Source organism: Camelus ferus, chromosome 15 (assembly GCF_009834535.1).
Source record: "Camelus ferus isolate YT-003-E chromosome 15, BCGSAC_Cfer_1.0, whole genome shotgun sequence".
NCBI lineage: Eukaryota > Metazoa > Chordata > Mammalia > Artiodactyla > Camelidae > Camelus > Camelus ferus.
The window spans coordinates 33231802-33253851 of NC_045710.1; the positions used below are offsets into that span (position 1 = coordinate 33231802).

At 50.0% G+C, this 22050-nt stretch overlaps 1 protein-coding gene across 1 annotated transcript in view; it reads left to right on the forward strand.

Moving 5' to 3' along the window:
* EPAS1 (endothelial PAS domain protein 1) overlaps positions 1-22050 on the forward strand; it is an 83555-nt gene that overhangs the window by 40736 nt on the left and 20769 nt on the right. The window contains exons 2-6 of the mRNA XM_032497440.1: positions 5630-5820; positions 14116-14267; positions 14686-14770; positions 18232-18350; positions 18450-18655. Of these exons, the coding sequence (XP_032353331.1) occupies positions 5630-5820; positions 14116-14267; positions 14686-14770; positions 18232-18350; positions 18450-18655 (753 nt within the window). The remainder of the gene's footprint in view (positions 1-5629; positions 5821-14115; positions 14268-14685; positions 14771-18231; positions 18351-18449; positions 18656-22050) is intronic.

A 22050-nucleotide genomic window follows, 5' to 3' on the forward strand; every position in this document is an offset into this window, starting at 1 on the left:
CGGCACAGCCTCAGTGATGAAGGGTCATGAGAGCTCCCCCTTACAAATTGCATTTGACCTTCATTTCCTCAACTTATAGCCTCCTGCAAATTGGCACCAGCTTAGAATTTCACTTCAAGCCAATAGACTGATTCCCACTGGCTTAATTAGCTTCAGTCTTTCTCCCTAACCTGCTGAAATCCATTCTGCTTCCAATCCATCTAACCTTATAGGGAACAGGCATACTGTTTTGATGCCCTGATGGCCCACAGGTATTAGGCATGGGAGTCCTAATCGTGCTAAAGGTCAGGAGACTGAGGCTAATTAAGCAACCAACCCCATTGTGCAGTGGGTGACATCATAAGGGCCCCTGCCAGGCTGTGTTAACCTGAAAGTCAGAAACCAGCATCATCTTGACCAAGAGGTGATAACGGTTCCAATACTGAGTAGGGAATTTGAGTTTCCAACTTGGGGAGAGTACGTATAAATTTGTGTATGTGAAAATGTACCCCTAGAATGGCCAAGACTGCTTGTTCTCCACCTGCGGCGTGGAGAGATCCGTCCATGCGGGTTGGACCTGCAGCCTTTATGGAGCAGTGTGGAGTCACATCTTATGACGCCCACCACACCCCCAGCCTCACATGATGGAGCTGCATCCTGCTAAGGCTCAGAGCACTGATTCCCTCTCTTCCTACTCACACTCCTTTTGAGCTCAGATGTTGATCCTTAATCCTACTCCTAAGTTTCCAGGTCTTTTTCCAAGGAGAGTGGGTGCTCACCTAAGGGCAGCATCTCTCCTCACTCTCACCCCCTAGAACCTTTATGTCACTGTATCTTTTTCAAATCTTCACCCTTCTCTTCCTCCTGTGGTATCTAACAGCCTGGTCCATGTTGAAGGTAGACAATGAATAGCAGTTTCCTTGCTGCCAGTGGAAAGAACTAGGTTTGAGACATTGTCTCTTTGAGTTACTTCGTCTCTTTGAGTTACTTCATCTCTCTCAATATCCCTTCTTCATCTGTTAAATTGGAATAGGAATTTCTGTCTTTCAGGGTTTTGTGAAACTCACATAAGCTAACAGGTGCCTTCTGAACCTGCTCAAACACTGTGAGGGTCTTGTACTTATCTTTCTAGGGTCAGCTGGAATCCTGCCTTGCTGGGTGGCCTGCCCTGACCTTGTTTGCTGACATCAGTTTGTTCCTCATTAACCACCTGTAGTGTTTGTTGCCTGTATGTGTTTCTCTGGTTAATAGGGATATTTCAGATTGTTGGCTCCCTAACTAGACTGCATGCTTCTTGAAAACAGCACATGTGTACCTCATCCACAGGGTCCAGATCAGAGCTCAGTAAGCACTTGTGGGTCTGCGTGAGGACAGTCAACCAGGGCCATGTTCATGCTAAGGATTCTGTGGGGCCACCCTGTGATTGAGGAAGGCCACCAAGAAAGACAGGAGCAGGAACTTTGTAGGAAGAACAGTTGGAGTAAGAAATAAATTGCTAAGTCTTTTCTGGTGATCTGGAAAACTAGATAAAATACCTTTTTATGAACAACCACAGAATTCTAACATGAGATGTCTAGAATTGTCAAAAAAAAAAAAAATCTGGTCTACTCCAGTGAATTCTAGGACCTACCTGGGGAGAGAAAATAAAGTGTAAGTAGTTGAGGAAATGAAGCCCCATTGGCCTAAGAAGGTCAGCCACGTGACCCAAAGAACTGGTAAGATCAGCCTGACCAGCAAATGCACCTGCAGTCCTGGGACAGTGGTGACTTGGCAATGAAAAATGACTGTAGGGCCAAAGCGTGACTGTTACTAATGCTCATTTTAGCCCAACAGTGGGATCATGACTGTCTGTTGCGAGGGTTTCATTTGTGGAGAGACCTTCCTAGGACTTCCAGCCCTTCTACACTCATCTCATTTAACCCTGACGAAGAAGACATGGGAGTGCTCCCATTTCACAGGTGGGGCTATCAGGGCACAGAGAATGCATTTCGTTGTTCAGCTTCAGATAGCTAGAAAGTCTTATGGTCAATATATTAAAACAGCAATCCTCCAAACTTCCAGTCCCCTGATCTGTTTACTTGAGGGGCCCAAGATGTGGTAACTGCTGTGAGGAGGTTGACTGTGTGCATTAGTTGGGCCGAGGCCGGTCTTACCTTCACACTTAGCGTTAATTATTCTCATTCTCCCGTGTTGCTAATTCAATGATGGCGGCGTCACACGTGTTTGTCTCTTCTGAGAGTCAGCGCTAGACAGATCTCTCTGGGCTGTGTCAAGGTTAACTAGATAATCCAGTTAAAGTCATGCTAGTCCCAGAGAGCGACTGTGAAAGTAGCTAAAAGGGAGCTCGTGACTTTTAAACCAAGAAACTGCGTGAGATTCTCCATGTTTCTTTTTCTAAATGTTAAAATGTTGCTGTTTCTTTATTTCTCGCAAAGCCACTGTCTCCTACCGTAAAGCAGTAGGAAGAGTATGTGCTGGCCTGGGTTCTAGCCCTAGCTGTGCCGCTGATAGCTGGACTGCCCTAGGCAAGCCACTTCACCTGAACGGGCCTCAGTTTCCAGGTTATATAACACGGAGACTACAGCAGTGCCTGTCTTGCCCCTCTCACGTGTAGACTGTGAGGATGGAATTAGAGAGCACCCACACGTCCAAGGACTTTTTAGTTGTCTGTTCACAAAGTGTACACTCTGCAAGGGCTTACGCAGACACTGGCTTTGTCACCTTGGGGAAGTTACATATGGTGTCTGAGCCTGTTTCCGTGTGTGTAAATCGTGCTCACAATACCTGCCATATTGTGTTGTTCGGATTATAATGAGGTCGTATATATGACTATAATACGTAATGAGGTCTTGGTGCTGCAGCAGGCACAAAGATAGGTGTCAGCAAACATTTGTGTGGCCGGGGGAACCAAATCTCAAAGGCCAGGCAGAGTTCCAACTCCAGATGGCCTTTTCCCTTCCTGGCTCTTCCTCTCTGCCTTGTCTGCTCTTCCACTCAAAGGAAGGGGCGATGGTTAAGGGGAGCGCTGTGCCTGCAGACATTGGTGTCAGTGTCACAGCCTGTGCTCCAGCATGGCTTCTCTAGATGCCCCGAACGGCCGGTTATGTGTTGATGATCCTTCTGTTGGGGAGCATGAGGGCTAGTGCTGGAGAGTGGACCCTAGTGTCCTAAGGACCCCGGCCTCCTTTACCTGGCTCTCATGACATGCAGGCCTGATGGGTACAGTTATAGCATCCTGGCCTCTTCCCACCCTCCCTTCCCGAACCAGGAAACCTGCAAATCTTGAACTGCTTTTGCGCCACAATCAGAGGTCAGGATTCAGAGGTAGAGGGGAGGGACTAATCCACAAACCACCACTGTAAACTGGTGCAAGAGCACAAGGATGCTGAGGGCAGGTTCTGAGAGCATGGGGATGGGTGGGGCGCAGGGTGAGAGCTCTGAGAGCTGGAAGTCAGGGAGAGGAGGAAACGGGAGTTAGGTCAAGGAAACAGAAGAGGGAGATAGGACAAGAAAAACAGTCTCACCCATTTCACAATTTCTCTGAAAGCTCTTCTTGACCATCTGCAGCAGCTGGACATTCTTACTGCAGCCTGAGTGTATGATGCTTAATCCATCCAAGGAGCTGGATGTTCATCTTTTTTAAAAAAATGAATCATGTTGTAAAGTCAAAATAGTGCCTCTGCCCCAAATCTTGAGGATTTTGAGAGGCAGCATGGCAACATTCTGAGAATCACAAAATACTGATTTTATGTCCACATAACCGGCTGCAAAACCAAACAAAAGGAGAAGCAGCCCTTGGTTTTGGAAATCTTGGGAGGGAGGACAGACAGAGCAAGCTGGAGCTGGTTGGGTGAGGCCTTGAGAGCCATGAACTGCATTGGACACTTTTTTAAAAAAAAATGAAAAACAAACTTGATTGTTAAACAAGCAATATAGGTTTTTTTTTATATATAGAAACATAAGAAAATATAGATAAGCACTAAGGAAACAAAATTCCTCGTAACCTCACTGACCTGAAACTGCTAACATTTCTGAGGACAGAGAGGCAGGACAGTCATTGATGGATAAGAGCCTGGATTGTGGGGCCCACCTGCCTGATGCAAAGCCCCGCTTCCCCATCTACCTGTAGAGAGGCTGCAGATGAATTACAGCAGTCCCCCCTTAGCCACAGTTTCACCTTCTGTGGTTTCTGTGACCCACAGTCAATCCCAGTCTGAAAATATTAATGGAAGCTTCTAGAAATAAACAATTCACAAGGTTTAAGTCACATGCCATTCTGAGCAGCGTGATGAAATCTCCTGCTGTCCCACCCAGGACATGAGTCACCCCTCTGTCCCACGTGTGCATGCCGTGTACGCTGCCTGCCCATTTGTCTAGGAAAAAGCACGGTATATGCAGGGTTCCATACTCTCCACGGTCTCAGGCATCTGCTGGGCGTCTTGGAGTGAATCCCCCGTGGATAAGCGGGGGCTGCTGTACTCCGCCTCTGTGGACCCATTTCCTCATCTGTAAATTAAGGGTGATAATACCGACTACTCCCATGGGCAGTTGTGAGAATCAAAGAAGCTGGTGCCGTAGTGCTTAAAACAGTCCCTGGAAGAGAGCGGGCACTAGATATGATAGTTACTACTAGGCTGTTGTATTTCTAGACTTTTTCCTGTGATCATGTATAAGAGGTGTTATGTAAAATACATTTCTGTGAAAATAGGATTGTACTGAGCTCTTTTGTAACATTTTTACTCTCATGATCACCTTTAATGGACAGATTTGTTATTAATATTAGCTAACATTGATTGCTTACCATTGGGATAGGCCTGGCGCTAAAGATTTTACATAAATTATCATGTTCAATTGTCATACTAACTCTGTGGGGTAAGTACTATGTTACCATTTTACAGATGAGAAAATCGAGGCTAAGCAATTTAAAATAATATAAACAAGTGGATCAGGCCTCTGTCCTGCAACGAGGAGGAAACTAAGCATGAGGCAGTCCGGCAGCCGGTGCTGGCAGGGTTAGGGAGGAAGTGTGCTCATGTTACTCCTTTTTAACCCTCGGCGGGTGTGCCCTTGGGACCCCAGACTGACAGGTGTCTGGCTGAGTGCTGTTCTTGGGCTCTAGGGGCATTTTCGATTTCTACTGTGGAAATCACTCTCTGATACAAAATGGGATCTAGGGTCCAGTACTGGGCTTCATTGCTTCTGAGAGTATTTTATCCAGAAAGAGAACCTTGAAGCAGCTCTTCACCTGGTTATCCTGAGGCTTTGGCACAGCCATCCAGGCCATGGGCCGTAGCCCCCAACCCTTCCCTCTCCAGCCCTGGGCACTCACCTCAGTCCCAGATAACCAGGACCAGGTCCAAGTCATTGCCAGTTGATCAATTTACTCAGCAAGTCTTGTGCACACTCCACCCAGGTGATGCCCTGCTTGGGACACCATGGCGTACAGGAAGGGGAGAAGACACAATACACACGAAGGCAGAGTTGACTGTTTGAAGCAGACTCTGTGTGGCTCAGGTGACTGGCATGGGCCCAGTCAGCTCAGTGGAAGGGGCTGGCTGTGTCGTGGGTAGAGGGCTCTGGGGTTGTCTTGACCAGAGGTGTGATAGGACGCCTTGACGTTCTAGAGACTAACCCCTCTCTCTCCACGTAGGAGTAGCTCAGAGAGGAGGAAGGAGAAGTCCCGAGATGCTGCCAGATGTCGGCGGAGCAAGGAGACGGAAGTCTTCTATGAGCTGGCCCATGAGCTGCCTCTGCCTCACAGCGTGAGCTCCCACCTGGACAAGGCCTCCATCATGCGTCTGGCCATCAGCTTCCTGCGCACACACAAGCTCCTGTCCTCAGGTGAGGCTGCGGGCTCCCCGAGCTCCTTCCTGGAGGGTCCTCACATGCAGGAGCTCCGGTGTGCCAAGTTGGACAGCCACTAGGAGGGTCATTCTCCCCCAAAACCCCTGCAAAACTCCCACCCACAGGCCCGCCATCATTAGTGCTTTTTCCTTCACGTTGAACATGTGTCCAGCAGTGGCCTCTGCAGGGAATACAGCCACAGGCTGAAGAGCAAGGACAGGGCCAAGGAGGCGCGTGGAAGCTGAGGAGGACGGAGAGGGCGGGGAGAACGAGGGCCGCTCTTGCTGGCTGCCCACTGGCTGGGCCCCTGGCTGTCAGGCTGTACTCCAGTCCAGGGTGCATCCTTGTGGGCATCTTAGTGCTTATCCGCCGGCCACCTTCTCCAGTGGGGCCGTGTGCTCGTGCGACTTCTCCCTCTTACAGCCAGTCAGCCGGGCAGATTATCCAGTGTCTGCTCTTCATTTCCTCATTCCTAAAAAGAGGCTAAAATACCTACTGCACAGGGTGTGTCTGAGGATTAACTGAGATAACGTCTGTGACGCCCCAGACCCCACACTTGTTCACACTGGGGAGCCCTTGGCAGATAACGATCTCCCCACAGAACCAACTAATTCTCACCTTCCTTGCTATCTCTGCAAGTCTCAAGTTCACAAACCCTTTTTCTGCCCCTCAGGGTTCACCTTCTTCAAAATACCATTTCCTGTTAGTCCTGACCAGTAAGAGGCGGCCTGGGGAGTTTGCCAGTTTCAGATCTAGTCTGCCGGTTCCACGAGGGAACTGGGCAACAGGCAGTGCCCCTCCGACCCCGCTGGCTGTGGCGCTGCAGGTGGGCAGCGTCCGAGGTGGTGGGCGGAGGGGGAAGGGCAGGCAGGGGAAGGCTTTTTTGTGGTGGGTTTTCAGTTTTCCTGAGTGTGCCGCGTGCCTCGGAGCCGGGTTGATTCTGCCATCCTGTTATGAAGTGGCTATTCTGGGAAAGAAACCCAGAGCAGAGGGAATCCAGTGTGAGGCGGGGAGGCCGGAGCGACATGTGCTATTCTGGGCCCTGGAGCACAGGAAGGATATGGGGGAAAGACGTTCAGAAAATAGGATGACAGCCCAGTGGGTCCCAGTGTTGGAGGGCTAACCCTGGACTGCATATCTAAAGAGTCTCAGAAAAGAGCAGGCAGAAGGAGCAGAACCAAGGGCAAAGGCGTGCTCTGTAAATACTTTGAAAGAAACAATGCAAGGCAATGGCCGACCTGTGGTCATAGATGCTACGGAAAGGGGGAACCGTGGGCTGAAGTATAAGAAAGGCTTGGAGATGCCATCACAGGGCATGTGTGTGCCTCTTTCGTTTAAAGAGACTGTCTTCCAGGACAAGTGTGGGCAGTGTCTTAGTAGTGTTGGAATCATCTTTACATGTGCACAGAGTAGGCACTGGAGGACTTGATGACTAGACAGAGACCCCTTCCCCACACTCAGAAACACCTCAGCTTCCCTTGAAATTCTACTTAGACATTAATTCCTTTGGATTTATCATTGCTTCCTTCTACCACCACTACCGCTATTCCTCCACCAACAGAGAGCCCCAAAAGGAGTAATATGTTAATGCTGGGACACCTCTTTGAATTTGCACCTGTAGGACTTTTCTCTTCATAGATGATGGGAGGTGAGGCACAGAAAATTTAAGGTTGCTCAGCATCACACATTTAATACATAAGGAACTGCACCTAGAGTTCAAGTTCTTTTGAATCCTGACCCATGGGAAGGAGGGACATGGAGGGCAGAAGCATTCTGTAACCCTGGCCAGGTGAAGTTGTCAATGAGGGCTGGAGTGGAGGGAAGAGAAGGGTTCTCCCTTGCCAGGGGAACCAAAGTTAAACAGAGGAATGGGGGCCAGCCTTCAATAGAGGCATTTGTGGGAGAGCTTCACACGCTCAGTGATTGCTTCTCCCCTTGCTGTTGGTGCGCGGCGTTGGTTTCTGTGCTCTTCTGCACTTAACTGTCCTCCCCAGTGCTTCAGAGTTGGCTTAGGGCACATATCAGAGGCTCTGAGCACATCTGCCTGCGTGTATGCTGGTGTGAACCCTCATGTGCCAGGCACGCCCAGGGAGATAGGACCAGAGTGGCCACAGTGAGACACCATACATCCCCTCACAGGGGCTGTTGCAAGTCGTGGACACCAAGTGCCTGCCCTCTGGCTGGGGTTGGCCCTGGACCGACCAGAGGAAAGAAATGACAGAAAGGATGAAAAGTGTCCGCATTTGGCTATCTGGTCCTGGCGTCCTTGAAGGAGCAGTTCTCGTAAAACCCGCGTCGCCTGGGGGAGGCGGAGAGGGGAGGCATTCAGTGCCCTCTCTTCCAGGCTCCTGACACACATTCTTTAGACCCGTTGTTGAAATTGTTTTCAGGAATTCTATGTGAGACAGGATCTTGTTCTTTTTAAATCTCGTTTGCTTCTTTAAAACATGCAGTGCAACAAAAAGAAGTATAGGGTTTGTGGGCAGATGGACCGGCCCGGAGTCCTCTGTCCGGCTGCCTGCCTTCCTTGCAGCCTTGTGAAAACCTCTTTACTACCTTTGAGCTTTACTTTCTCATCTGCACAAAAAGGGATACCAGTATTTGTATTGCTGTTCAAAGACTGAGATAATGGATATAAAAGCCCTTATCCTCTTGCCTGACACACATTATGCTCTCAATAAGTTACAGCTTAGAAATAAAACTTAACTATGAACAAGAAAATCGATTTATAATAATTATAAGCTTCTGGAGAAATGATGTCAAAGAAAACCCACAGTCGACCTTTACCGTCCTCTTACCCACCTTCTAGCAATTTCTAGCAAAATGCAGAGTTGCCTAGCTTTCCCAAGTCCAAGCAAACCACAGATTCATTATTGAAGCGTTTCTAACAAAGGTGAGTGCCGACGTTGGCTCACTTTATGATAGGAAATAGCTGGTTGCATACCTCAGAGTTCAAAAGGCTAAAAAAGACCAGGTTTTGCTTTAGAAAAGTTTCTTCTTTACTTAGTAACACGTTTCCCTTTGATTTTCACAGTAGGCTGTTCTGTGTGGGAATGTTGGAGAGGAAACCTCAACGCTGAGAAATTCAGGCTGGGAGTCTGGGCGGCCGATTGAGATTTGTATCACAGGAAGCAAACTGAAACAATAGCTTTATGATATTAGCTTCCACGCTGGGCCAAGAACAGAACACACTCTGACGGGAACATCATTGAAAATACTGCTTGATTGTCTTAAATCCTCTTTCAAGATGAGCCCCACAAACTGTAACCAGATGAGGGTCACTCCTGCATTTGGAGGGCGTTAACCCGCAGTTAATATGCAAAATTGGCTTTTCACTGTAGAATTGAGTTTTGGCTTCCCCACAGCCGCACAAGGAGAAATCAGATTCATTTTACACAAGAGCTAGAGGTCAGTGTGAAGTGAGGTTTCTAAAAAGAAATGTCAGGTTTATTATTGATTTGGTACATTTGCATAGCGAAGACAGCAATCTTAATAAGACAGTGTGACTTCCTGATCCCTAGACCACTACGGGAAAGACATAAAAGGGGACAGGTGGTTTTAAAATGTTTTGCCGTGACCTTTTCATGCAGGAAAAGTGGGACCAGAGGCAGGTATGATTTATTCCGGTGCCTTCTGATGCCCCACTTTCAGAATTCTAATCCCAGGTTTTCACCCCTGCTTTTTTACTGTGCCCCACCTACCCTCCAAACCAAGGCCTTTTTCTGTCCTATTTGGAGAAGAGCTGATAGGCTGATTCCTGCTGGGATGTTAGTGGCTGAGAGCAGCTAACGTACAATCTCTTCTAGAGATACTGGCCTTGTTCAGATCATTCCCTTTAACCTAAAACAGTCTAGTCAGTCTGGAGGTATGTGCTGACTCCAGCCCTGTGCTGCATCTTATGAAGAGTAATACTGAGAGGTCAGATAGGATAATAAATCATGTATAGAACAAAGGAATGAATTTCTAATGGTGGACTTTCAAAGCCCTTTGGGAGGCCAGCAGGGTCAGATAAAACAGTGCCTTCTGCCAAAATGTCAGGGCAGCCTAAGCCTACTCCCTGGTCATGGTGGAGTTGAAAGGTGTGGCTATGGATCCAGTAAGTGATTCAAAATTAGCTTCCTCGTGGCTTGACGGGCTGCTTTGCAATTAGCACAACCAGGACCGGGGGTAGGGTGGAGCAGTCATGGGTCTACGGGCCTGGGAGGGCTGGAGGGGAAGAACCGGTGTGAGAGGAAAGCCCCTTCAATGGTGACTACGTGGTGAAGGCCTGCCCAAGCCCAGCTGCGCCAGGAAGATCACTCAGAGTTAAAGCAGTCTTGGGACTTCTCAGAGCAGGAAGCAGGAGTGGTAACCCCAGTGGAATAAAAGTGCACCCTGACCAGCAGCACCTGTGCTGGTCTGGTCTCGGGCCTGGTCAGGAGCTTCTGCCCCGCCACCCTGCCTGCTCACCCCAGACGCCCAGCTCCTGCTGCCCGCAGGGTCCCGCCCCTCACGGGCGGTGCTGCCTGAAGGAAATGAGCGGTGCTCCGGAAAAAGTGCTCCGAAACCTCAGCCCGCGCATATCCTGGCTGTGGGGAGTCATCAAAGCCTGTTTACCGGGGCTATTTTTAGCATTAAAGACTCTTGTTGTGCTCCCCGGCCCAGCACGCTTCATCTCAGCAGCGTGCCTCTGACCTGCATGCCCCGCCCCTCTTCTTTGGGGTCACACCCTGAAGGGTCCTGGGGAGCAGGTCGGTGAGACCTGGAACCCCAGGCAATTTAGAGACCCCACTGGGGGCTTACTCAGCACCTACTACGGGCTCCTCTGTATTCGGCACCCTGGACTCCTGGATTGTTATGCAGCCTGACTGCGATTTATCTGCACCTTCCCCACCAGTCCGTAGATTCCTGGAGGGAAAGGATTGCTTTTACACTTGAGTCTCCCTAGGACAGGCCTGAGTACCTAGTAAGTGACACTTGTTGGCAGATGGCCCTGTGCCCAGCAGACACATAGCAGGAGTGTAACTACGTAGTGAGTGAGTTTTCTACATGCCTCGCACTGAGTCGGAGATTCATGGTACAGTCAGAAGACATGATGTTCCCATGGAACAGCAGGACTGAAAAAGCAGTGCCGTTTTCAGCTGGGGTGATGTGCCTGAGCCCTGGCCCCTCACGTGGGGGGCCGCCTCGGGCCCCGCAGTTGTAACCCTCGGCTCCAATCTGACAGTGAGCTGCCAGGTTCCTTCTGAAACCCCAGAAGGATGAGTAGGTGCTGTGGGAGCAAGCAGTTCCACAGAGGAAGGAGGTCCTGCTGTCCCAGGGTCCCCAGGGGCGGCTGCTGACTTCCTGGTCCCCCAGACATTGTGACTTCAGTTCCAAGACGTTCTGTTTCCATTCGTGGGCCCCAAGCGCCCCTCTCCCTCCCTCCCAGAGGCCAGCTGCTGTGGCCAATTTCGCCACCTCCTGGAAGCGAGTGTACTGGGCATGGATGGAAACCAGTTTGGCCGTGTTGGAACTGTTAAAAACAGGAAATTTTAAGCAGAACTGTTTCCTCTGGACCTAGTTAACCCAAATAGGGTTGTCTCCAGATTTTGAAGTCAGTGTTGCCACTGAGATCAAAGAAATTGAAGAGAAAAAAAAATCTCCTCAATAGGCCAGAAATCACAGGGCGGGCCCTTACTGTCTGGAGGAGGTGCTCACCTATCTGGTGTGATTTTTTAACAGCGTTGATAACAGCTCCTCACCCATCCCCCAAATAGTTCAGCCCCTGCCAAAATAGGTTGATTTTCCTGGTATTAGGGTCACTTGTAGGACTTGAGTTCAGGCCATGATTCTCTGCAAGGGGTCCTAGGGCCACCGGCATCAAGTCTGCATCACTTGGGAACTTGTTAGAAAAGAAGCTTCTCAGCTCCCTCCCAACCTGAGAGCTACTGAATCAAACTGTGGGCCGGGGCCCATCCAGGACCAGCTTCACGAGTGTGTGACCCATGGAGTCCCATGGGGACTTCCGCACTTAGAAGGGCCCTGGGCATGGTTTAATTTTTCAACAAGAGGTCCCACATTTTTATTTTGCACTGGGCCCAGAAATCCTTGTTTTAGCAGGTCTTCTCAGTGGCTCTGATGCATGTTCCAGTTTGAAGTCTCCTGAAGCCCCTGTTTAAATATAGGCGTTAACCGGGAGCATGAGGAACTCTGGTCCGTTATCATCAGTTCAGCTAACCAATCAGTTAGCAGGGATCAAGTGTGGGTCATTCCCAGGTAGCCTCCCCTCCCGTAGGCTTGCCGCCTGAATCAGGGTGTGAAGAGGAAAGAATTTCCCTCATTTTGTTCTACCATTTTAGCAAAACAGAGGGAAGTCACAAAGACACTACTCTGTACAGCCCAACTCTTGGCTCTAAAGGCTGGCCTGTCCCTGGGCAGCGTTTGTGACTCTGGCATTTTTGCCAGTCATGTGTCCTGAAGGTGACTAGTCCCCAGTGATGCCACTGAAGCCCCTTGGTAAGAACATCTCCTAATTTGGATTTGTTCTTCCTGAGGAATAACAGCATATGACCCAGAGCTTAAATTTAGGGGCTCAAGGGAAAAGAGAAAAGAGAACTAAACAAATCCAGTGCCCTTGCAGAAGGGGCCTTGAACCTCGTTTCATGACATCCATGTGCCCCTTGCCAAGTGGCCCATAAATCCAACTGCATTTTACATTTCCTAGAACAGTCTCAATTTGAAAGACTCCTTTTGGTTAAGTGAATATAACTTTTACAAGTGACAAATTACTCTCTAATCCCCTTGTTCTGTAAAATAGGGAGGCATACTGGGCTTGATGTTCGTACTGGATGAATACAAATTTTTATAAGTAAATGTATGTTTGGAGTTAAATAATGCACTAGGAGAGACAGGGCTGAAATAAAATCTGTGGTCTGATCTTAAGAAACAAGGGCCTGGGACCTGAGAGCTTTATTTGTCTGGGACAAGAGCTGGGTCTAAATTTTGCAGATAGCAGAGGTGTCCTCGATATGCCAGGGCTACTCAAAGTGGTTGATTGGAGAGGCGGGTGCTTTCCTAGGTTGCCCCTAGCAACCACCTCTGCAGCCGGCCTCTAACACAGTAGCCTCTTCATGTGGCTTCACATCTCTGGTCCTCACTCTCTCCAGACTGTCTTGCATGCATTGCTGGATGAATCTCCCTAAAGCAGGGGTCTGAGATGCTCCTTTTCTGGGACCTGGACCACCTCATGAGGCCAATCGATGAGAGTGGGAAACAGGACCCTCCTCTTCAACTAGAGTCCCCAGAGGGCGCTTGCTCCAGGCTCTACCACCTCTATGTTTCCTGGTATCTGCCCAACCCACTGGGCTCCGGAAAGCCCTTCCTTCATTAAACAGAGTGAAATCCCTGTTTCATGAGTCTCTTCCAGCGCCCTTCTTTGAGCACTTGTCTCTGACCACACCAAAGTGACCCCCTCTTCCTGGGAACTCTTCAGCACTTAACTGTCTACATTCCTTTTAGGCGCCCAGGTCTGTCACCCGGGAGCTTTTACCTAGATTTGCATCTCTGTGTGCTACACATCCCCCAGCTAGGTTTGGAACGATTGGACGGCAGTGACAGTGTCGTGGAGGGAGCAGAAGGGGGAAAGAATTCACAATGGTTGGTACGTTTTAGGCATTTTACATGGTAACTTAATCCTGACAACTCAAAGAGATAGAAATTATTATCTCCAGTTAGCTGGTGGGAAACTGATGTTCAGAGAGGTTGTTACTTCCTCAGAGTCATAGCCTAATGGGGGGAATAGAATCTGTGTTTACTTGACTCCAAAGCCTATAAATGGTTAGGAGTGTGGCTTCTGGATTCAGCTGCCCGAGTTCACTAGCTGCAGCCTTTATAACCACAGATAAATTACTTAACCTCTCTAAGCCTCATCTGTCAGATGAGGCAAAGAATAGTACCCATGTTGCAGGTGTTTTGAAGATTACACAGCATGCTCAGTGCAGTACTTGATATGTTGTCATTGCTCAGTGCACATTAGCAAAAATCATTGTCCCCACTGCTGCTATAACTGCTGCTACGTCTGTGACTGTTGCCGCCACCCTCGCCCCTGGCACCACCACAGCCATGTGCCCACAAAGCCCTCGGCAGGGTGTCCTCTGTGCCCTGGTGCTCATCAGATGCCTGCTGCTCGAGTGTGTGGGAGACACTTACGTTATGGGCAGTGTGCGTTTCCAGGAAAGTTCACGTCATGCCTCTGAGCCATCCCTGGCAGACATCCATCCATACCGGTCCCATCACATTCATGCAAGCCGCCCAAACCCCCTCTCTTTTCAGTTTGCTCTGAAAATGAGTCTGAAGCTGAGGCTGACCAGCAGATGGACAACTTGTATCTGAAAGCCTTGGAGGGTTTCATCGCCGTGGTGACCCAAGATGGCGACATGATCTTTCTGTCAGAAAACATCAGCAAGTTCATGGGACTCACACAGGTGACACCCTCCTTTGGCTCTTTCAGAAAAGGAAAATGTTTCCATTTGGGGGCAGAAATGAGTGGAACGTTCTGATCACATCCCTCCTGACCTGTCTCTCTGCATGTGCCCCCCCTGCTCCTCTCTGATCTGAAGGTGCAAACCTCAGGAACACACTTTCAGCCCCTGGCATTGGGGTTGGCATTGCTGATGGCTATTCTGGTGGACGGCTCTGCCAACCAGGTGAACAGGCCCACCCATGTGAATGATGTCAGTCATGAACTCTATTACACCTGTGTGTCTGCAGACCTGCAGACTGGAATATGACAAGACCTGATTCAGTCTCCTCCCCATCTCCAAATCTGGAAGGGGCCCAGCTTCCTCTTGGAGACTTCTTCAGTGTCAGGGCTAATGAAGCCCAACCTTGTTTTTGAAACAGGTGGAGCTCACAGGACACAGCATCTTTGACTTCACTCACCCCTGTGACCACGAGGAGATCCGTGAGAACCTGAGTCTCAAAAATGGTAAGGTACTCTTCGTTGTGTTTCCTTCCTTCTTACGCCACCTGGGAGGGCATCTGCATCCCCTTTGTCTACAAGTTAGGATGGATGGATCACAGCCACAATGATTGAGAAAAACTGACATCCTTAAAACACCCGGCAGAGCCTGTGAGATGAGACTGCGGGCACCAGAAGGCCCCATACTCAGGACTGCCTCATGCTGGCTCTTCCTGGTGCCTGACAGCATACTCCTAGGACACGCCCTTGGGTTAGGACACTGCCTCCAGGAGGTTTCGTCACCTGAGTGCTGCATCTCTGCCAGGTGATGCAACCCAAACCAGTCAGTTCATCTGTGCCAGAGTGTTCATGGGAAGTGTTGTGGTTGTCCGTGTGATAGTTGTGTAAGAGACCACCCCAAACATAGTGGCTTAAGCAATCATTTTATTAACTCTCATGATTCTGTGGGTTCTGTGGATGGTTCTTTTGCTCCATGTGATGGCAGCTGGGCTGCCATCATCTCGGGGTTGGACTTGGTGGGAAGACTAGATGGCTCCCCCACACCTCTGGGACCCCTAGTGGCCAGGAGCTGGAGGTTGGGGCTCAGCTGGGATGCTGTCACAGCTGGATCCCCTCGCTCGTTCCATGGGGTCTCAGAGCTTCTCCCTCTCTGTGTGGGAGCCAGACTTCTGACATGGAGGCTCAGGTCTCCCAGAAAGTACAGAAGTAGAAGTTGCCAGGCCTTCCAAAGGCTTAGTCCTAAAACTGCACCAGCACCACTCTGCCCCATTCTCTTGTTAAAGTGAGTTACAAGTCAGCCCCGCTTAGTGTGGGAGGGAACTATGCACGGCCATGAATGCTAGATGTGGCTCACTGGGGCCACCTTTGGAGACTAGCTACCCTAGTACCAAGGAATGAATCTGGGTCCTTGGTGATAAGAAATAGGAACAGGTAGTTTTTGACAGAGAAGAAAGTTAAAAGGTCTCATGCACTGCACCCTACCTGTGGGGCACCCAGCAGATGCCAGTGGTTGGGGACACGCAGAAGGCACTTTGCAATGACAGTCAAAGCTGCTGCTTCATCTCCTGTAACTGGGGACGTTCAAGCAAAGGCACAAATAGAGATATTATTACGCAGACTGAAGCTTTGCAATGAAGCAGGGCTCAGTGATTTTCCAGGTCCCTTCTGAACTTGGGAGTCAGTCTCTGTCCTGGGCAGATTCAGCCCAAGTCTAGACACCCCTTTACCACCTCTCACTTGTCACTGCCGTGGAGTGTGTGCTTGTCCAACCTGAATAACGGGCAGTGCTACTAAGCCTGCAAGGTTTTGCTGTTATTACCACACACACTTCAAAAGCAGACACTTCATTAGCCCACTTCTACCCTTGGTACAGACTGAGACTGCGAAGTGCAGGGTTACAGCCGCCTCCCCCACCCCCGCCAGCAGCTCCTCCCCAGCCCCTCTGCCCCATCCCTGAAGGCCCCGCGAGCCCAGCCCCAGGAGCACACGGGCTGAGGAGCCCTCTGTGGGCTGCTCGGCAGCTTCTCTGCTACCGAGAAAGTCTTACTTGGTTCCAAGAGGAAGAGGCTACCAGACTTTCCAAATCCTTTTCTAAAACAGGTTCTGAAAGCCTGAGAAAATCAAAATGTCTTATTTCTTCTCTACTTTGGAAACCACTTGGCCCTTAAGTTCTCAGTCTCAGCTTAACCTCTGACCCTAGTCTCAGTCGGCCCATGTGACCTGAACCAGGTCACTTCATTTCTCTGCTCCTTGGAGTCTTTCATTTCAAATTGACAGTATTGGACCAGGCTGAGTCTAGGACCTTCCAGCTTTCGAGAGCCATGATTCAGCATAACTGTGCTCTATTGATCTGAGTAGAACTTTAGGTCTCTTGGTCCCTGTATTGAGGACTTGGGATCAAACTCAGTGAATCAGCAAAGCCTCCTTGAAGGTGCCGACCTGAGTGGACTCATGATCTGTAAGCAAAGGGTTAGTGTGAGCGGCCAGAGGAAGATAAGGCTGTGAGGCTGATTGTGGAAGGCTTTGAAGGCCAGGTATCTGGCCCTCGAACTTCATCCTGTTCGACAGAGGGGAGCTATTGGAAATGTTTAAGCAGGGGTAGGCTAATCTGACTGGAGCTACATTTAGAAAAATTAACCAAGTGGCAGAATGGGGAGAATTCACAGGGGAACAGGTCAGGAGGCCACAATCATAGCCCATGCCACAGCCACAAATGAGGCCCTCCAGCCCACTTACGCCAGCGCCTGAGCTCGTCCTTGTGTCGGGTCCAGGCCCCAAGATACAAGAATATCTCGTGATATGCAAACCCCACCTATGGAAATTAAACTTACAAGAAACATAGGTCTCCCAGTATGGGAGAGACGTTTTTATAATCATGATGGAGGAGTGTTCTCTCTTTAAAAAAGGATTCACCATTTGGTTTATTTAGTGGGCTCTCCTAGGGATGTTTAAGGTAGATTCAAAGATGCCACAATTCATTAGATGTGCAGCAATCTGGGGACATGTCACTCAAATAAATCATGGCTCCCAGAGGGGGTTAAGGGCAGAGGCTGGTGGCCATGCCTGGAGGGAGGGGTGTGGCTATTTGAAACAAGGTTCTAGATTGTTCTGAGATGCTGGGCAGGGGCAGGAGTGCACCTTGGAAGGCGCTGGGTGGATGGGAGTGGTGGAGGCAGAATTTACACGTGGGCAGGGGGGCTCAGCTGGCACTTAGTGCGTGCATTACTTTTTTGTTGTTGTTTTTACAAAAAGTGGGGAAAGTTCTGGATGAGCAGGATATTTGGAGACTGTAAGGAAGGAAGCAGTCTTGTTTGTCTTGGTGATGTATTTCATTCTGGCTGAGAAAGGATCTGTGTACAGTTAATTGTCAAGGTGAACTTGCTCACCAAATCCCAGGGGATTCGTACCTGCAGCCTCTCTCACGCCCTGATGTACGTCACTTTAGGGAGAAAGCTAATGGTGCAGGATCCTGCATGCAGCCATTGCAGGTAGAAAATAGGGCCCTGGCGGGTTCAAATTCCTGAGGGGCAGGAATGAAGAAGAGACAGGGATGTCTGAGGGAAGTTGCTCACCTGAGAGGCTTATCCTCCTTGTTGGAGTCATTGTGCTGTTGCCAGGCTATTCCTTGGAATACTTCCTAGGGAGCCTGGGCCTGCCCAGGAGAGGTTTGCTGAGGTTACGACTGATGGTCGCTCATTGTCTGGCCGCTCTGAAGTGAGCACTGACCACGTGCGAGGTGCCATGGGAAATAAAGCCGTGGAACAGCCCCCACCTGCCGCGGATCTGAGGCAGCACTGGTCCTTGGGCCAGGGTGGTGCTGCGTGTTCACGGCAGGCCTGCGTGCTGAGGGAGCCGCGCCTTGGGAAAAACACAAATACAGTCCCCCAGAAAAAGTACAGCAGGGTCCCCCTTCTGCATATAAACACAAATATCAGTTCAGCCGGTTCCGCCTCCCCTTCCCCACCCAGGCTCTGGTTTTGGGAAGAAAAGCAAAGACGTCTCCACAGAGCGGGACTTCTTCATGAGGATGAAGTGCACGGTCACCAACAGAGGCCGAACCGTCAACCTCAAGTCAGCCACCTGGAAGGTAGGAGACGTCAGGCCCGGGTTGGGGTCCCCAGCCTGCCCCACCAACCCCGCCCCCGTGCTCTCGGCCCCACGGCTGACCTCCGTGGCTGGTCTCCAGGTCCTGCACTGCACGGGCCAGGTGAAGGTCTACAACAGCTGCCCCCCTCACAGCGGTCTGTGTGGCTGCAAGGAGCCGCTGCTGTCCTGCCTCATCATCATGTGCGAGCCCATCCAGCACCCGTCCCACATGGACATCCCCCTGGACAGCAAGACCTTCCTGAGCCGCCACAGCATGGACATGAAGTTCACCTACTGCGACGACAGGTGTGTGCGTCTGGCCTGCGTGCTTGTGCCTGTGTGCGTCAGTGGCCGGTGCCTGTGGTCCAGGTGTGCATCTGGGCAGAAGTGTTGTATGGCTGGGTGAGGTCTCTGTTCCATCCTATCAGTGCCGCCGAAGGGTTCCTCACACCGTATGCGGTGGTTTCTCCTTGACACAGCGGCCAGGGCTGACTGCAGGGCTGCCCTGGAGGGCAGCTGTCACAGTGGTGGAGCGCTGTGGTGGGTACATATCCCTCCGCCTGTGTATCAGGCTCCCGGGAGATCTCCAGGCCACTCTCCCTCCCAGGAGACGAGCGTCTAGAGGTCTCCATCAGCACCCCCAATTCAGAGGCCAGCTGGGAGCTTCGGCTTCTGACCTGGAAGCTGCCCAAGGCCACATGGCTCCTGCAAGTTCTCTTCCATTAATGAGCTCTTTGCTCAGCTTTTGCTCCTCCTGTGTCGCCTCCATTCCAGCTACTGTCCAGCCCAGTTGGAAAGCTATTTGATAGAGGGAATTAAGCCAGACTCTAAACCCCAAACCAGCCCCGACTGGAAATTCTCTTACGGGAGAGTGTAATGGTTATTAAGAGCATTGACTAGGCAAGACAGCCTAAGTTCAAGTCCAATGGGAGGTGTTCGGTGTTAGCTGTGATTCTTGCCCTAAACTGTTTCTGTGTTAAAGCAGTTGGAAGAACATCTGAGACTGCACATGTAGTCCCTGTCACTCTAGTTTTTAGCTTGAGGTGAGGGAAGAGGCTTGGGCTGTCATGGGAAGGGTGGCAGGGAGCAGCTCTGATTCCCCCACTGCCTGGTCTCTGCCCTCCCCACTGTGTCTGGGCATCGGGAGTGTGGGCGGAGCAGTGACCACCATCAGAGAAGGCAGGCCAGGCCAGGAGAAGGGGCTGGGCAGGCAGGCCTGGCTCTTGGAAATGCCACTGCAGCCTGCTGACTAATGCATGACCGACGCGGCCTTCAGGATCTCCCCACCTGACCCCAGCTTTCTGCAACGTCCAGAGTCACCGTGTTTGTCCAGAGTCACCGTTCTTGTGGCAACTCTTTGCTGCTCCAGCCACTCCCCTCTCACCTTCTAGGGTTTCTGCAGAAACCCTGAGATCTCAGCTTCCTCTTCTATCAAATGCCGAGGAGAATACGTTCTCCACCTGTCTCGGGGGCTCACTGTCAGATGAGATGATGGCTGTGGAAGCACTTGGAGAAGTACAAATCCCACCACTGACTGGAGGCTCTCTGTTCCTGCCAGGATCCTGCTCCCAGCCCTCGCCCTCCCCCAGAGCTGGTCTCCCCACTAAACTCAAGGGTCCAAGATCACTTCTGGAGGCACAGGGAGCCTGGGGGCCTGTAAGAATGAGGCTACCAGCAAGAGACTGCCTCACCTTCCCAGCCAGCAGGAAGCCACAGACCCTGGGAGAGAGCTGCCCTTCAGCCTCCCCAGGCCCGCCCACTTTTCTCTCATCCACTGGACACCCTGGGGGGTGTCTGGGGTTCTTTGTTGGGAGTGCCTACTTTCCAGGCTCGACTGAGTTTCTCCCCCCTGACTAGAGACTGGCCTGGTGATGGCTGATTCCCCCTTCTTAGACATCCTTTCCAGGCACAATTTAAGAACTTTTGTAGAAGTATCCTCAAGTCATTCCTGTCCCCCAGTTCTGACCACAGTTTAGTGCCCAGACTCAAGGCTCTTGGGGCCAGTGGGTAGTTCTAGATGTAGAAAGGAGTACTCCAACCTCATAGGGAGAAAATGTCACCTGTGTGACCTGTGTCCTGGAACTTTGACACAGTCAGCACTTATGATGGTTTTTTGTGTTGTCATTATTGTGATGATGAGGATAATTAGAAAGATTATTCCAAAGGCAGGCACTGGAGAAGTCCATGCTGTGTGTAAGGTTATTTATCAGAGGCAGTCTTTGTACACACACGAACATTCTGAGGAGAAGACATAGTTCTGTGATGTGCACCCCTCTCCCTAATCTTCCACAGTGACAGGGTGATCCTGCTGCAGAGCCCACAAGTGGCTGGGGTGCCCGGGACGGTGGAAGCTGTGTGGAGCACCGCCCTGACATGACCCCACAAGCATGGGGAAAACCCTGCTCTCCTAGAAAATCACTTCTCATCCCTGGATAACAGAAAAGCGTCTTTTGGGTTTTGTTTTTTTTCTTTAAGCTCAAGACTTTATCCTTGTTAAAGTGAAGGAAAAAATCCTCTGGAGAGGGTAATTTGAAGTTATCGCTCGTTCATTGTCTATTTTGAATGAATTTCAGGTCATACCTGAAAGCATCTAACCTGTGGGTGAATGAAGAGGGGACAAAAGAATATGAGGAATTGGGTGCCTAAGAGTGGAGAGACTCTCTTTCCAGAAAGGGGAGAGGCCCTGGCTGACTTCTTGGTTCGGTTCAGGGCTGGTAGGCAAAGTTGATCCTGGCCTGAAGGAACCGGTGATTTAGGGCTTTGTGACTCAGTGTGTGGAAGGTGATGCTGCTTGTAAGGTCTGCCGGACACTTTGCACTTTCAGCAAAATCTTGCTTTTCAAATCTAATTACATGGCCCAAACTCTGCATTCAGTGGTGCTGGGTGGATGGATGCAGAGGCATTTAAAGACACAGAATGCTGTGCCACACACGTTGTGTTTAACGGATTAGCAGATTAGTTAACAAGGGCACAGACATGGCTTAGACAGTTTATAAAGTGACTATTTTAAGTCCTTAATCCCTACATGTTATTTCTCAATTGATTTGATGAGGACTAGGAGCTTTTGGTTCTGGTAGCTTGTCTTATATTCACTCTTTGTGTTGGGATGTGGAAAGGTAAACACACATTCTCCCTCCTTCCCTCCCTCCTTCCCTCCCTCCATCTCGCCCTCCCTCTACACCTTCCCACCTCCAACACATACCTCTTCCAAGATCAGTGCTTCAAAAATCAACACTTAGCATATCAGTAGCCTGGCGCGAGGGGGCGCATTTCACTTTAATCAAGGAGTTCACTAGATTTAATGACATCTGACACACATGAGGGACTGTGATTTCCCCCAAAGATGACTATTTTCTCAATGGGAAAATTAGAATCTGATGAAAATGTAAGGCAATTAGAATCCACAAAAATCACTTTTGAGGCTGTTTCGTACTTTTTCTTAGGTATATTCAGACCACAGACACAATCAAGCAAAAAAAGAAAAGAGGCATGGAGAAAAAGAGAAGGGAGAACAGAGAGGAAATAGGGGAGGGAAATAAAATAGGAAGAAAAGAGAACTCTAATCTTGTGTTTAACTCTCAGGTTTCCAGAATCAATCGACTGACCCACCTTACTCCGGAACATTGAAATGGAATAGAGGAATGCAGATGCTTCAAAATCGTTCTTCCTGCTCCTCTTAATAATTAGCCAGAGGGCCATAT